At 40.9% G+C, this 15,877-nt stretch overlaps 1 protein-coding gene across 2 annotated transcripts in view; it reads left to right on the top strand.

Annotated features, from left to right (window-relative positions):
• LOC139161971 (alpha-2-macroglobulin-like protein 1) overlaps nt 1-15,877 on the top strand; it is a 116,287-nt gene that overhangs the window by 26,515 nt on the left and 73,895 nt on the right. For both annotated transcript variants that reach the window (XM_070741847.1, XM_070741846.1), the window contains exons 7-10: nt 6,401-6,566; nt 8,286-8,370; nt 11,692-11,812; nt 14,049-14,163. In XM_070741847.1, the coding sequence (XP_070597948.1) occupies nt 6,401-6,566; nt 8,286-8,370; nt 11,692-11,812; nt 14,049-14,163 (487 nt within the window). The remainder of the gene's footprint in view (nt 1-6,400; nt 6,567-8,285; nt 8,371-11,691; nt 11,813-14,048; nt 14,164-15,877) is intronic.

Here is a 15,877-nt window from a genome sequence, read left to right on the forward strand (position 1 = left end):
TGGACAAATACCATTTAAGTGGTGTGCTTAATTTATCAAAATAGCAGGAATGATGTTTGAGCAATTTTGGAATTATGATGTGTGGGGCAGGAATACTTACTATCACAATCACCTAAATGTTCCATCACCAAATGCTTTTTTAAATAAGTTTTTTATTTTTTATTTTTCTACAAACATATTGTGTGAACAGTGTGGAACCAGTGTTACATTTTAATACAAATAAAACAATATTCTTCATATTTAATACAATTAACAATTTTATACTACAGTGATCCCTCTATTATCGCGAGGGTTCCGTTCCAAGACCCCTCGCGATAATCGATTTTTCACGATGTAGGGTTGCGGAAGTAAAAACACCATCTGCGCATGCGCACTCTTTTTTCTATGGCCGCGCATGCATAGATGGTGGAGTTTGCGTTGCGGGCATCAGCGAGGAGCCGGGGTTTCCCCTTTGCGTGGGCAGCCGGGAAGACCCAGGGAAGGTTCCTTCTGCCGCCCAGCAGCTGATCTGCTCGGTAGCGCAGCAGCAGCGAGGAGCCGAATCGGGGTTTCCCCTTTGCGTGCGGGGAAACCCCGATTCGGCTCCTCGCTGCTGCTGCGCTACCGAGCAGGTCAGCTGCTGGGCGGCCGAAGGAACCTTCCCTGGGTCTTCCCGGCTGCCCACGCAAAGGGGAAACCCCAGCTCCTCGCTGATGCCCGCCGCTCGCCCGCCCGCCAGCAAGAGGGGGAAGACCCAGGGAAGGTTCCTTCGGCCTCCCAGCAGCTGATCTGCTCGGTGCAGCAGCAGAGAGCAGACGAAGATCGGGGTTTCCCAGCCGCCCACGCAAAGGGGAAACCCCGGCTCCTCGCTGATGCCCCCGCTCGCCCGCCCGCCGCCCGCCAGCAAGAGGGGGAGAGATAGAGAAAGAGAGAGAAGGAAAGAAAGAGATGAGAGAGGGAGGAAGAGAGTGTGAGAGAGGAAGAAGCAAGATAGAGAAAGAGAGAGAGAAAGAAAGATGAGAAAGGAAGAGAGTGACGTCATCGGGTGGAAAAATTGCGATATAGCGTTTCGCGAAGATCGAGATTGCGAAATTCGAGGGATCACTGTATAGTCTTTTGTAATACACACATTTTGATAAATTATAATCTTTCCTTAATTATTCAATATTTCAATATATTTTGCCACTCTCCATATTCTTGACATTATTACTTTTACTATAAATAGAATACCAATAATCGTATTTATTGTGGTTAACAAACCTATATAATTCTAATAGTAATACACAGATTTTAATTGAATTATTATCTTCCATTGTTCCCCTTTCTAATTTTTAGCTATGCCACTGTTATATTTTAAAAATATCCCCTTTCTAATTACATTTTAAAACAAATAAAACAGTATCTAATTTTAGTTATGTTTAACAAACTGAGACATAGTTTAAGAACTTCAATGCATGGGAAATATCCATACCAGGATATACATTGTATAGGAAGGGTAGAGTAGAGAGAAGGGGAGGTGGAGTAGCCATTTATGTTAAGGAAAGTCTAAAAGCAACACTAATTCAAAATACATGTAAAGAGCTGGAGACTCTCTGGGTTTGCATGCAAACTAAAGAGGGTTCTGTTATTAGATCTGGGGTGATCTATAGACTTCCAGGGCAATCTGAGGATCATGACAACAAGATGGTGGATGAAATTACCCAAATGGCAGTAAAGGGAGATATTGTGGTTATGGGTGATTCCAACACACCTGACGTTGACTTGCAAAAGTAAGAATATAGTAGAGGCCCTTACAGGAGCAGCTCTAGCACAGCTGGTTAAGACACCAACTAGAGGGGAGAATATTCTAGATTTAGTTTTTACGAATGGGAACCAGGTTTCAGAGGTTAAGCTGGGAGAAAAATTAGGTTGCAGTGACCACCTATGTTTGTGGTTTGATGTAAAAACTGATTGTGAGCAATCCTATATGACAACCAAAGTACTGGATTTCAGAAAAACAAATTTCAATAAAATGGGGAAATATTTAAATAATGAATTAAAGGGCAGGGATAAAACGTCAGGAGCAAGTGCCCAGTGGACTGTATTAAAAAAGGCCATCTTAAAACCACTGGACTGTATGTAAGGCAAATAACTAAAGGTACAACAAAGAAGAAGCCACTATGGTTTAGTAATTATGCAAGGGCTATAGTCAATATAATCAATGAAAAAAAGTCTGCCTATAGGAGATATAAAGAATCTGGAAGTATAGCTGACAGAGAGGTGTATAAAATGAGACAGAAGGAGGCGAAACAGATAATATATGCTGCTAAAGCCTCAAAAGATGAAGAAATTGCCAAATTTGTGAAGAAGGGGGATAAAACCTTTTTCAGATATATTAGTGATAGGAAGAAGAAAAACTGCAGCATCACAATGCTTAGTACTGGAGATAATACATACATTGATGGGAATAAGGAGGTCGCTGACCATTTGAATAGCTACTTCTGTTCAGTTTTCTCAGAAGGCAGCTTACAATATAATACTACATTGCTTCCAGCTGTAGGGATTCAGCTCCAGTGATCTCAAAGGCCGATGTCTTTGAAGAACTTGAATGATTAAAGACAAATAAGGCAATGGGTCCAGATGGCATCCACCCCAGAGTTCTTAAAGAACTCAGATATGTAATTGCTACCCCCCCTAACCAATCCCTTTTAACAGGAGATGTTCCTGATGATTGGAGAATGGCCAGTGTTATGCCTATCCACAAGAAGGGCAGTAGAGAAGAAGCTAGTAACTACAGGCCAGTTAGCTTGACATCAGTTATAGTTAAAATGATGGCGACTCTACTCAAAAAGAGGATAAATCAGCACCTAAAACCAATAACTTATTGGACCCAAACCAGCATGGCTTTACTGAGGGCAAATCATGTCAGACTAATCTCATTGATTTCTTTGACTATGTCACAAAGGTGTTGGATGAAGGTGGTGCCATGGATATTGCCTATCTGGACTTCAGCAAAGCCTTTGATATGGTTCCACATAAAAAGCTGATAGATAAGTTAGTGAAGATTGGACTTAATCCCTGGATAGTTCAGTGAATTTGCAGTTGGCTGAAGCGTAGATATCAGAGGGTTGTTAATGGTGAATATTCTGAGCAGAGCCTGGTTACAAGCGGTGTGCCACAAGGGTCTGTTCTGGGTCCTATTCTTTTTAATATCTTTGTGAGTGACATAGGGGTAGGTTTGGTAGGGAAGGTTTTGCCTATTTGCCGATGACTCTAAAGTGTGCAATAGGGTTGATATTCCTGGAAGCATTTGTAATATCGCAAATGTTTTAGCTTTACTAGATAAATGGTCAAAGCAATGGAAACTGCAGTTTAATGTTTCCAAATGTAAAATAATGCACATGGGCAAAAGGACTCCTCAATCTGAGTATTGTATTGGCAGTTCTGTGCTAGCAAAAACTTCAGAAGCGAAGGATTTATGGATAGTGATTTCTGACAGTCTCAAAATGGGTGAACAGTGCAGTCAGGCAGTAGAGAAAGCAAGTAGAATGCTTGGCTGCATAACTAGAGGTATAACAACTAGATTCATGGTAGTTGCTTGGAAATAAAGTTTAATGATGGACAGGAGCACATGGCTTGAACTCCTGAACAGAAAATGTGGCTCACATACACTTCCACATGTACTTCCTGATGTTGGGTGAAGAGAAAAAAGAGGAGATATGCTGATAATCCCCTAGTTTATATTCCTCTGGCAGCCAGACTCCTAGGGGGTGGAGGGCAACACTGTAGGATGTCTTGAGTCCAGGTTTGTTTGACACTTGCTGCCTGATGCAATCTTCCCAGGTGCCATGTGATGAAATGGGTAGAAGGTTTATCCTACCATATCCTAAAGGTGAAGATCTTAATCTCATCACTCTGCAGCTGAATGGGGGGGGGGGAGCAGGGAGCTGCAGGAAGCTGCTTTGTCTTTAAAACATATTTCTCCTTTTCAATATTTCTTAGAATATTTCATTTTTCTAGGAGAGGGATAGTGCTAACTTCCTTCAATAACTTCAACCCTCTTTTAGTTTGTGTCAGTATTATTTTTAAGAAACGTATTAACCATCATCTCTCACTTGCTTTAAAACTTTCATTTTCTGTTTCTTAGCTTGTCTCCCACATCTGCTTACACTACTTGGCCAATCCTTTTAAATACGTATTTCTCTCTTCTCTACCCTATTCCATTGTCTAAATTCCAAATTATCTACTCTTACCCCTGCTTCTCTCTCAATCTTTCTACAATTACAATTCCTGTTTAACTTCCCTTAAAATACTCTCAGCTTTCATCAATCATTATTTTTGTTATTTTTATCTCCTTTTTGTCTATTCTGTTTTTCCAGCTGCTCTTTCATTTAACTCCTCCTCTTCCTGGACTTCCTAGTTTCTCCTTGACTTTTGTGTCATTTCCAGCTTCCTCACATTCTCTTGTCAAGGTATCTTTGACACCCTGAATTAGCAGTGCAATTTCTTCCCAAGTTTCACTCATTTTTATTTTTATTTATCTTTTTTCTTTTTGTCCAACAGACCTATAATCTTATTTTCAACCCTAAAGCCACTTCTCAAATGATTCAATATCCAGTGTCCAAGAGCCTTTATTACCCAAAATTAATCAATCTATTTCTCTAAGTAAAAATGGAACATTCATACCCACCCACCCTACCAATTCATTCTTATTTTGAATTTTTAGGGATCTTTTTTTAATAATTAAGTTTTCTTAAATCTTGCACTTGAATTTCCACAAACCAAATATTTCCAGGATTTGGGGGGTATATTGTACCTTCCTTCATCAGCAGGTGGCACTCATAAGTCAAATTTCAATCTTATTCTTAAACAATTTTATTATAATACTCCAAAATTTAAATATACAGTATTAGCTTTTTATATAAATAATTCCAGCATTTTAAAATGCCTATCCAACACCTACTTCTGTCCAATTTAAAAATTCAATCTTCTCTATTTTAACAATTCCTTTTACATTTTCTTCCTTTAATTGGTTTCTCTTTCCTTTCAAAGTTCCAAAGTTTACTTAAAATAGCTAGCTCACTGCCACTTTAAAAATAATCATGTCACTCTTTCCTAAATATTCTTTTGGGGTTACACTTTGAATTAAAAAGGATTCTTCTCACCAGTGATGAGCTACCAAAATTTTTACTACCACACCGTGGCCGTGGCTTATGTATTTTATTTCAACATCTTTCAGTGCAAATTGGGTGCTCTGGGGTAGAGCTCAAAATTTTGCTACCAGAACTGTGTTCCTGACCGTTCCCGTAGGAGCCCATCACTGCTCCTCACCCAATTTTAAACATTGTTCAACCTTACATTATCTACAATAGACCTCTCCCCTTTTCTAAGAGGTCTGTAAGGGGCGTGCATAAGTGCACCTTTGTGCCTACCATTCCTGTCCTAATGTCTTCTTTATCTTTTCTATCTCTACTTTATACTTATGTTATGTTAAACATACTACAATACAATACTATATTTGTATGACAGACAAACAAACAAACAAATAATAAACTGTTCACAAAATCACCTCCAGCACTCTTGTTTGTTAAGCTATCTCCGGCTTTGTGACAGCCATCTTAGGCTGGCATAGAGGGGGGGGGGGAAAGGCCCTGGGCTCTGCAGGAGAGTTGCGATCTCTTCTGAAACCTCACAGGATGTTCCTCTTTAGCTTCACCCCCTCCGAGGGGCTTTTGGTTTTTTTTTTCAAAGCCCACGAAAAAAGATGAAGCCAGCACAGGGAACGGAGAGCTCCATTCTTTTCCAGCTGGTAATGCCAGAACGTCACTTCCTTCCCCCATCTATCATCAAATGCTTGTAGGCGCGCCATCACTGGAGGTTTTTAAGAAGTGACTAGTAGTTAGTCACTTGTCCAAAAAGGTATAGATTCTCCTGCTTGAGCAAGGAGCTGGACTAGAAGACCTCCAAAGTCCTTTCCAGCTCTGTTCCGTTCCATTCCATTCCATTTTCTCCACAAGACTCACATTTTCTTTTTTAAGAGAAGACTTAATGGGCTTTGAGAATTATTTTTTTTTTGAGAAAAAGGCTAGCATTTATGTGTACTTAATTTTGTTGTCCTAAGCCCTAAGGCATCTCTGATTTGATCCTCAGACCTCCTTAACATCCAGAAAGATTCTAGAAGTCTGCAGTAGTGAATTATAAAAATCCTGTCACCTGTCACCTATACTGTATAGGCCTGTGTTGTGATATCAAAAATTAGCATTATAAAATGGAAGAACCTATGGTTCTTTTCTAACTTTTCTGATATTCTCATCCAAGCTGTCTTCATTGCATTGTCTCATAAATCACCCTACAAAGGTTATATATATGATCATGACTGTTTTGGTGACTGAAATCAAGCAAGGGCAAGTGACTATTCTCCCCTCTTAACTTCTGTGTGCAGGATCCTGACAAGAACCGAATTGCCCAGTGGGTGGATGTGAAGCCTTTTCATGGCATTCTGGATCTGCATTTTCCTCTGGCCTCTGAAGCACCCCTGGGCAGCTACATCATTAAAATTGGAGAGGAGGAGTTTGGAAACGAAAAACAATTCATGGTGGAGGAATATGGTAAGATAGAGAGAGGAAATTTAAGAAAATCTCAATTAAGTGAATGTAGCCTACCCATAAAATACTCCTCAGTGTTGAATGTACAGTGGGGATGTATGTTTTCAAGGTTAAATGTATTCTCTGGAATATCTGCCACATATATCTAGTATGTCAAGGAATGGAACTTCTCCAGTAGTTTCCAAACCAATTTCTTTGATTGTGTTCCCAAAGTTTAATAGAATCAAAGAATCAGAGTATTGAAAGGAACCTGAAGTTTTCTAATCCAACACCCTCCCAGTATAGGAATCCTCATAAAACCTTTATACAATATACAACCTTTGTTTGAAAATAAACAAAAAAGTAATGCACCCATAGAAAGCAGAACTCTGAGGCAGGTAAATTCCTCAAAGAACAATTTATGGGAAACATCATATTGGCACGATTTGTGAAAACGGACTCTGAAAGTCATCAGTCACATTGGCCAATAGAAGTGCTAGCCAGCTGATTGATTACTTCACTCCTCCTCTCCCTAGCATCTGTTGGAATGCCCTTGATTCCCACAGAAAAAGATTTTGCTTTGACTACAAACCCCAGTTATATATTTTCTCCCATCCCTGTCCCATCTTCTGCCTTGTGGCAGCTCTGAAGCCTCAAAGATGACCTCAGCCAGGTTCGCTTCAGGGTTGACACCAGCATCCTTAGCACACATTATTGGAAATGGGGATTCCCTTTTAAGAAGGGCCAGCCTCCCTTGTGCAGGACTGGGACTAACCCCTGCCTCCTTCTCTTGTTCTCAAGAGATCTGTCAAGGCATAAGTTGAATGTGGAGGAAACTGTTTCCTGCAAACTTTCTCCTCCATGCTTCCACACACAGCAGCTTCGTCCTCCACCTCCAGTGATGCTGAGGGGCGTGTGTTATCCTGTGTGTGGTGTGGAACATGTGTGGTCCCTCTCGATCGATTTGCCTGTGTGTTTTCTCAGTTGCATGCTATTCCGAGCCTGGAAGAGAAGGCAGCCAGGCGGGGCATGGTGGCTGCATGGATTCTTGTTGTTCTCGGTGGGCGCTGTGGTAGCCGTGAATGGTGTGGCAAATCTGATGCTGGACAAGGAGGAGCATCTTCTGCAGCTGGGCGAAAGCTTCGAATGACACCTGAAGCCTCCTTCCACACCATTCGCTGTGATTGCCTGGAAGAGGCGGCACTTAACATTGGCTTGATTAAGCTAGCCTGGCCCCATGTAAAAAGAGAAACCAGAGTAGCCTATCCCTACCTAACCAAAAACAGGCTCCACCGCCCGCCAGATGACAATGTTTAGTTGATGGGACCCGGAGAAGGCCAACTCTGTGGGACCTCATCGGCCGCTGGAATTCGTGCGGCAGAAGACGGTTCCGGAGGTATGCTGGTCCGATGCCATGTAGGGCTTTAAAGGTCATTACCAACACTTTGAATTGCGACCGGAAACTGATCAGCAGCCAATGCAAGCCACAGAGTGTTGGAGAGACGTTGGCGAACCTAGGTAACCCCACGATAGCTCTCGCGGCCGCATTCTGCATGATCTGAAGTTTCCGAACACTTTTCAAAAGTAGCCCCATCTAGAGAGCGTTGCAGTAGTCGGACTTTAATATGGTTTACCTAATAATACTTCTATATAGTCTACTGTTTTTAAGCCTTTTCAATTTCTCAGATAATGTGGTTAAAATGTGCTCTATCTCACATTATTTTTACTTTTTTTTAATGATAGTGCTACCTAAATTTGAAGTGTTATTTGAACATCCAGAACTTGTTACTATTTCAGATGAAGAAATTAGTATCAGAATATTTGGCAGGTTAGTAAATTTTTATAGTATCTTCAAGACCTTTCTCCTAATTGATCACTTGTTTAGGAATACTCATGCCCTCTGCCCTCTGAATGGGTCTAGACACTTTACAATAACATTGTTTAAAGAAATTAAAAACATAACACACAAAAAGTATAGCATTAAAAGCTGACTCCAAAAATATGGTCTGAGTCCTCTGATAAAATAAGGGGGAATTCAACTGCAATAGCAGTTTGTTGTATAATAAGAATCTCACTATAGAGACAGCATATTATGAATTATTCTATTATTGCAAAATTCTTACTGTATTGTTATAGGAATTCCCACCAAGAACTTATTTTTCCTGGGCTCAGCAATGTGATTGGAAGAGACGAGTGACCATGAGCAAGGTCTACCAGCCCAGGAATGGGTACAACTGATACATAAGCACCATGAGAGGAGTGGCATATAAAATAAATAAATAAATAAAATACCATATTATTTGAAGTATAAGATGCACCTGAGTATAAGACACATTTTAGTTTTCGGGGAGGAAAAGGAAGGAAAAGGAAAAAAGATCTCTGCCTCCCAGCAATTTGCCAAACATCAAACAACACAGATGATATACAGTTTGCTGTATATTTTCTGTACATGTGTGCCTGACCCATAAAAATAATAAACAATTGGAGAAATGTTCATTATGGCAGTACAGTGATCCCTCTATTATCGCGAGAGTTCCGTTCCAAGACCCCTTGCGATAATCGATTTTTCGCGATGTAGGGTTGCGGAAGTAAAAACACCATCTGCGCATGCGCGCCCTTTTTTTCTATGGCCGCACATGCGTAGATGGTGGAGTTTGCGTTCCCCGCCGCCCACGCAAAGGGGAAACCCCGATTCGGCTCCTCGCTGCTGCTGCGCTACCGAGCAGATCAGCTGCTGGGCGGCCGAAGGAACCTTCCCTGGGTCTTCCCCCTCTTGCTGGCGGGCGGGCGAGCGGCGGGCATCAGCGAGGAGCCGGGGTTTCCCCTTTGCGTGGGCGGCCGGGAAGACCCAGGTTGGGGGTTCAGGGGGGTGCTGGGAAGCCCCCCAGGCCGGCTGTGACCTTTTAAAACAGCCGCGCCGCTTCCCAGCTGAGTCCTGAAGCCAAACGTGGAAGTTCGCCTTTGGCGTTTGGCTTCAGGACTCAGCTGGGAAGCGGCGCGGCTGTTTTAAAAGGTCGCAGCCGGCCTGGGGGGCTTCCCAGCACCCCCCCAAACCCGGGTTGGGGGTTCGAGGCCGGCTGCGACCTTTTAAAACAGCCGCGCCGCTTCCCAGCTGAGTCCTGAAGCCAAACGCGGAAGTTCGCCTTTGGCGTTTGGCTTCAGGACTCAGCTGGGAAGCGGCGCGGCTGTTTTAAAAGGTCGCAGCCGGCCTGGGGGGCTTCCCAGCACCCCCCCAAACCCGGTTTGGGGGTTCGGGGGGGGGGTGTGCTGGGAAGCCCCCCAGGCCGGCTGCGACCTTTTAAAACAGCCGCGCCGCTTCCCAGCTGACTCCCGAAGCCAAACGCGGAAGTGGTGTTTTTTTAAATTAATATTTTTTTAAAAAATTGCGATATAGCGTTTCGCGAAGATGGAGAACGCGAAACTCGAGGGATCACTGTATATTAATGCCAGAAAGTTTTCTTAACTGTAAGAAATTATTACATACCTTCCAATTGTTTAAATAGATCTACTCCAAACATGACTAAGTCAGGGTTTAACTCAGCTGCCTTATCTTAATACTAAAACAGAACACTGTTATATTTCAGATTACAGTAATACCTCATCTTACGAACTTAATTGGTTCCAGTGATGAGGTTCGTAAGGTGAAAAGTTCGTAAGATGAAACAATGTTTCCCATAGGAATCAATGGAAAAGCCAATAATGCGTGCAAGCCCATTAGGAAAATCCAAAACATTAAGGCTTTTTTTTTTAAAAGCGGGGGGGCAGACTAAGCTGAGGCAAACGGAGTAGGGGGAGGGACATGGAGAGGTGGCAAGAGGTGGCAGTCCCAATGAAGCAAGGCAAAAAGAGACTCTCTTGAGCTCCATGGGTCTTTCCCTCCTGTTTTTGCTTACCCTGTCCTGCTCATTTTCCCCACTCCTTTCTCCTCTTGAGATCCATGGGTCCCTCCCGTTTTTGCTCACCCTGTCCTGCTCATTTTCCCCACACCTTTCTCCTCTCTTGAGCTCCATGAGTCTTTTCCCCATGCAGTTTGGAAGGGGGGAGTTTGTCGCTGGGAAAATCAGTGCTGGCAAAAATGAAGGGAATTGAGGAGCCTCAGGGAAATCCCCGCGGCTGCTCGGGTTCGTAAGGTGAAAATAGTTTGGAATAAGAGGCAAAAAAATCTTAAACACTGGGTTTGTATCATGAAAAGTTCGTATGAAGAGGGGTTCGTAAGATGAGGTATCACTGTATACTTTTACAGATCTTTAAAACTGATGTGGCTTTTTTGAAGTACTGTATACATTACTCTCTATTATTTAAAAGAAGATACAATAGCACTGGGCCTCTTCAGATCAAGCATTTATTTTTAAAAAAGTTCTTCATTTTGTTTAGTTGTCTAGAACGATAATTAAGCAGTTTTAAAAAATAAGTTTAATAATTTGAACATTCTATTGACATTTATAGTTATTACTTACCTCCTTGCATCCAGATTCAGCAACTGATTGGCGCAAGAAAATAAAATTCTGTCTCTGCCTCTTTGCAGCTAAAGCTGCACTTTAGTTTCACTTTCATTTTAGAATGTTGCTTGCCTTGCAGCTTCAGTCAGCTGAGAATTGGGAAGCTGATAATGAGTTGCTTGTGCTAATCAGGTTCTGCCCTGTTTGCTGCAAGAAGGTAAACAACTGGGAGGCAAAGGTCAAAGGACGAGGGTGGCTGGAGCTACATTTGATGTATAAGAGGCACCCAAGTTATCACCCTCTTTTGGGGGGTAAAAAGGTGCCTCTTATATTCTGAAAAATACGGTAAATAAATTTATTGGATTTATATTTTTAAAATCCTAGCAAATAACTGCCACCCACTCCTTCGGCAGAGTCATGAACCCAGAAAGACCCCAAAATTATACACCAGTTCTATTTGGGGGAGTAACATACTGTCAAAAATCAAAGATGACAATTCTCCAGAAAAGAATCAGAGTACCAGTAACTCCATCTTGCTAGGATTGGTTAACAGCCGCTGTACTCTGCTCTTAGCAACCACAAACACTGACCTGCTGTTGCTAAGTAACATAGTCACATAATGTCACACTATGACTGCATCGCTTAGCAACAGAAATTTCTTGCCTTTATGTTTGTTAAAATTAATATTGATCTACTCAATTATTTCACAGATACACATATGGCAAATCTGTTCAAGGGACTGTCCATCTTAATGTGACTCGAATGCCATCATATTTTTTTTACAGTGGGATGAGAAATGTGTCTGACATTATACTTAGATACACAGGCCAGGTAAGAATGACATGTCCTTCCCTCCAGGATACAACTGAAAGTGAAAGTGGCATAGAGACCTTGTTTGAGAAACAGTGCTTCAGCCAGCTGAACTGCATTCTATTGTGTGGATTGACATTTTCTTATCTCATCTGCAAAAACTGAAAGTAACCACAGAATCAATAATTTAGGCAAAATGTTGAAATATATCTTATATTCATTGATTTATGTAAAGAAGCCAACTGGATGACGAAGGACAGCAGGGACCAAAAATTGTGTCTGTGAACCTACTGGTGCCTCCCTCCAATTAGGATTTCAAATTTAAGACTTAGGTAAGGAAAGAAGGAAGCAAATGCAGCTTATAATTCCTTGCAGTCCTCAAGGCTGCAATGAAAATAACGGAAAAAAATTGCGGAAAGATTGCGGCTTCTTTGAGAGATTTTTCACACACCGTGTGATTTTCTATTTATGGTTTAAAACTAAATGCAGGTTATTTGTCTAATAGTTCAGTGAAAATATAAAAGAATTATTAATACAGTAATATTAATCCTCGACTTACAACTTAATTGATTCACTGAAGATAGATCTCTTTTCCAGGTATGGATACATCTTATAAATACTGTAATAATGAATAAGAAAGACTCTCATACAGTTTTCCAGAGAGTGTACAGTCCAGAAGATCTATACATTTATTCCTTACTTCAATCCCACACAGGAGATACATGTAGTCTTCAAACTTACAATCATTCATTTATCAACTGTTCAAAGTTCTGATATTGAAAATAATTGACTTATCATTGGTTCATGTGGTCATGTGGTCAAAATTCAACTGTCTGGCAATCAACATACTTTTATTCATATGATTGCCATTTCTGACCTTCCCTGGGGCTTCCAACAAGTAAAGATCATGGGAAATGCTGGACTCACTTAATCATCACAACAAAAAAGTCATAAAACTTTTTTGCAATGTGTAAGTCACTTAATAACCGCCTCCTTAGCTATGGAAATTCCAGTCCTAATTGTTGAGAGCCACCTGTACTCCACAATGTTTGGTCAAATGTATATTATTAGATGTAGTTCCATGGTTAAAAAATACAAGAGATAATTGAAATTCTGATTGAAGTATTTCATTACGGATAGTTTTTAACTTACCATTGTTCATTTAGTGACCATTTGGAATTACTGTGGCACTGATTTATAGCAATAGCACTTAGACTTATATACCACTTCATAGTGCTTTTACAGCCCTCTCTAAGCGGTTTACAGAATCAGCATATTGCCCCCAACAATCTGAGTTCTTATTTACACACCTCAGAAGGAAAATATTTGAGGCTGAAATTTAAATGTTTAAAATATTAAGCCCAGCGCACTTGCTTTGGAGAGAGTTTCCACAGGATCTTAAGAGCCTCCAGATATTTACAATCAGTTCACACTTTGAAAGGGATTTTGTTCCCCTCTAGCAAATGTTTGCAGGTTGACCACTTTTGCAGAGCCTGCTTTATGTAAGGTTCTGCTTCTCATCCCTATTCAAGAAAGTACCAACTCTTGAAATAGTAGAATTTCAAAAGGAAGTTTTTGTGTTGACTCTTTGACTTTTCCATTGAAGATGTTATCTGCTTCTAATATGTCTAAGTATTTGCAACCTTCATCTTTTGCTATTGCTTTCATTATGCTTCCATTTCCTAGTTCTGTTTCTTCTTTTTTTCATTTTTTCTCACTGATGGATAAAATAGCACAATTTTCAAGTACAGTACAAAGTTCACAGTTGAACTGTGTTTATCTTACCATGTTGGCTTGAGATTTAGTATCTCAATTTTGTGTTTCATAGGATTATTGTCAGTGGAATTAATGTGATATTGAACAGTAGTGGTGAAAGTGAGTCCCCCTGGAAGATTCCTCATCTGATGCTGACTTCACCAATGTTCTTCCCATTTGCTGTTAGAACTGTTTGTTTTGGATTTGAGCAGAAGTATCATCACTGTATTTTACATATGTCCACTTTGATCTATATAATAAATAAATGAGAAAAGAGAAGGCACTGAACCCTGAAAAAAACACAGCAATATAAATTTCCAAGCAGAGAAGGAGGTCCCAAAAACCACTAATCAAAGTACAGATCAAATATTTTCAATAGCTATCCCATTCATTTAGTAGCAGCATCCACAATACGTCACAATGATACCATGAGACACAAAGCTCTCTTGTTTTGATGTAATAGCTAAATAATTATTCTTAATTTTATTATTTTTATCCCCAGACAGACAAAGCTGGATATTCTTCCTTTATTGTTAAAACAGCAGATATTAAACTCTCTCAAACAGAATACAGTAATACTATTGAGCTTTCTGCAGAAATGGAAGAGGAAGGAACAGGTACAAGGAAATGTGAAATTCAATATTATATCTGAACATGTAAATTCGATTCAATATTCCCACTTGATTTTGTCTTTTATACTACAGTGCTATTCTAAAGAAAATTGCACTCTGGGAAAATAAGTTTATTGGAGAAACAGACTTTTTATGACTAAATCTTGTGTTCCCATAGAGGAACAAAGGAAGCCTTATGGCAAATATTATAATCTCATAAAGATTGGTTTGTACTTTGTATCTCAAAATTCTTTTGCTTTTCTTGACTGGAGTCTCCGGGTGATAGTCATTTGAATATATAGGATCAACAGACAAGAAAAGTAAATTGATGTAAGGTGGAGCCAAACTCATTTGGGATAAAAAATCCTCATACTTTTTAACTGCTGTTGTTACTCCGGAAGAGATTTACAATTTTGCCCATTCTATTGAGTATTTCCACAATCTACTGGCTAAGATCATTCGTTGGTCCTACCTGTCAGTGTTGGACTATAATTAAAAGCAGCCCAATCACCTGATCCTAAACATAGAGTAGAGGTTGCACCTAACGGGAAGTTGCACCTACAACCTTCCTTTCACCTCTGTGACCTATCAGTCAAGCTGCCCTTTCAGAAATGTGGAGCTGGCAGGACAATTGGAGCTGTAGACTCAGGACTGGAGGGAGACCCTAAACATGCATGTGACTGGGCTGCTTCGCATATCTTCCAAATTCCAAATTTAAACTTATGGCTGTTGCAGCATCCCCATGGTCACATGATCAAAATTCAGATGCTTGGCAACTGGTTCATATTTATAATGATTGCAGTGTCTCAGGGTCATGTAATCCCCTTTTGTTACCTGACCAGCAAAATCAATGGAGAAGTCAGACTCACTTAACCACTATGGTACTAATTTAACAGCCCCAGTGATTCACTTAACAACTTTGGCAAGAAATGTAAAATGGGGCAAAACTCACTTAACAAATGTCTCGGGAGCTCTAGCCAGCCTCTTTCACTGCCTGCAATTGATTAGAAGGCATGCAGCCTGCACGGAGCTTCATCATCTTTGCAAAAATGGTAATGGAATCATGTTTGCAGTTGAATGTGACTCCATCGACCTCTTTTCAATGGAACCAAAAAAAATTGAGTCTTTTTCCGATTTATCCAAGGCAGTGTTACAAACAGAGTTGACATGAGCAGCATGTGGCAATTTGAAGGAAAGGCATGTCTTTGATTTTCTATTCTGCACAAGCCAACTGTCACGCAGCAGATAACACTATACCGTAGATGCCGAGACAAAAAGAGGTGAGGTAACTAAGCTTGCCACCTACAATACCACTATATTTGGTGCCCCATTTCCCACTAACCAGTCATGAAGACAGCAGAACTGGAGCAGTCCTCCAATCAGTATATTTGACATGCCTTGCCTAGATGACTAACCCAAAGATGAATCAGGTCAAGGACCAGCTGCCCATTGGAGAAAGAAAGAGAGGCAGAAACTTTCCTGCAACTTATTTTTTTTGCTGGTTGAAGAGAGAGTCAGCATCAGAGGTGGACTGCTAAGGTGGGAAGTGGCTCTGTGTGCTAGCGGAGTCCAGCGCAATTCTGCTACTGCACCTGGGCAGGTAGCAGAATTGCGCTGGACACCGCTAGCACTCAGAGCCACAGGGGTGAGCATAAATCACCATTCCACCTTAGCAGCCCACTTCTGGTCAGCATATAAATTCAGCTGTGAGAAAGACTCT

This window comes from Erythrolamprus reginae, chromosome 2 (assembly GCF_031021105.1).
Source record: "Erythrolamprus reginae isolate rEryReg1 chromosome 2, rEryReg1.hap1, whole genome shotgun sequence".
Classification (NCBI taxonomy): Eukaryota; Metazoa; Chordata; class Lepidosauria; order Squamata; family Dipsadidae; genus Erythrolamprus; species Erythrolamprus reginae.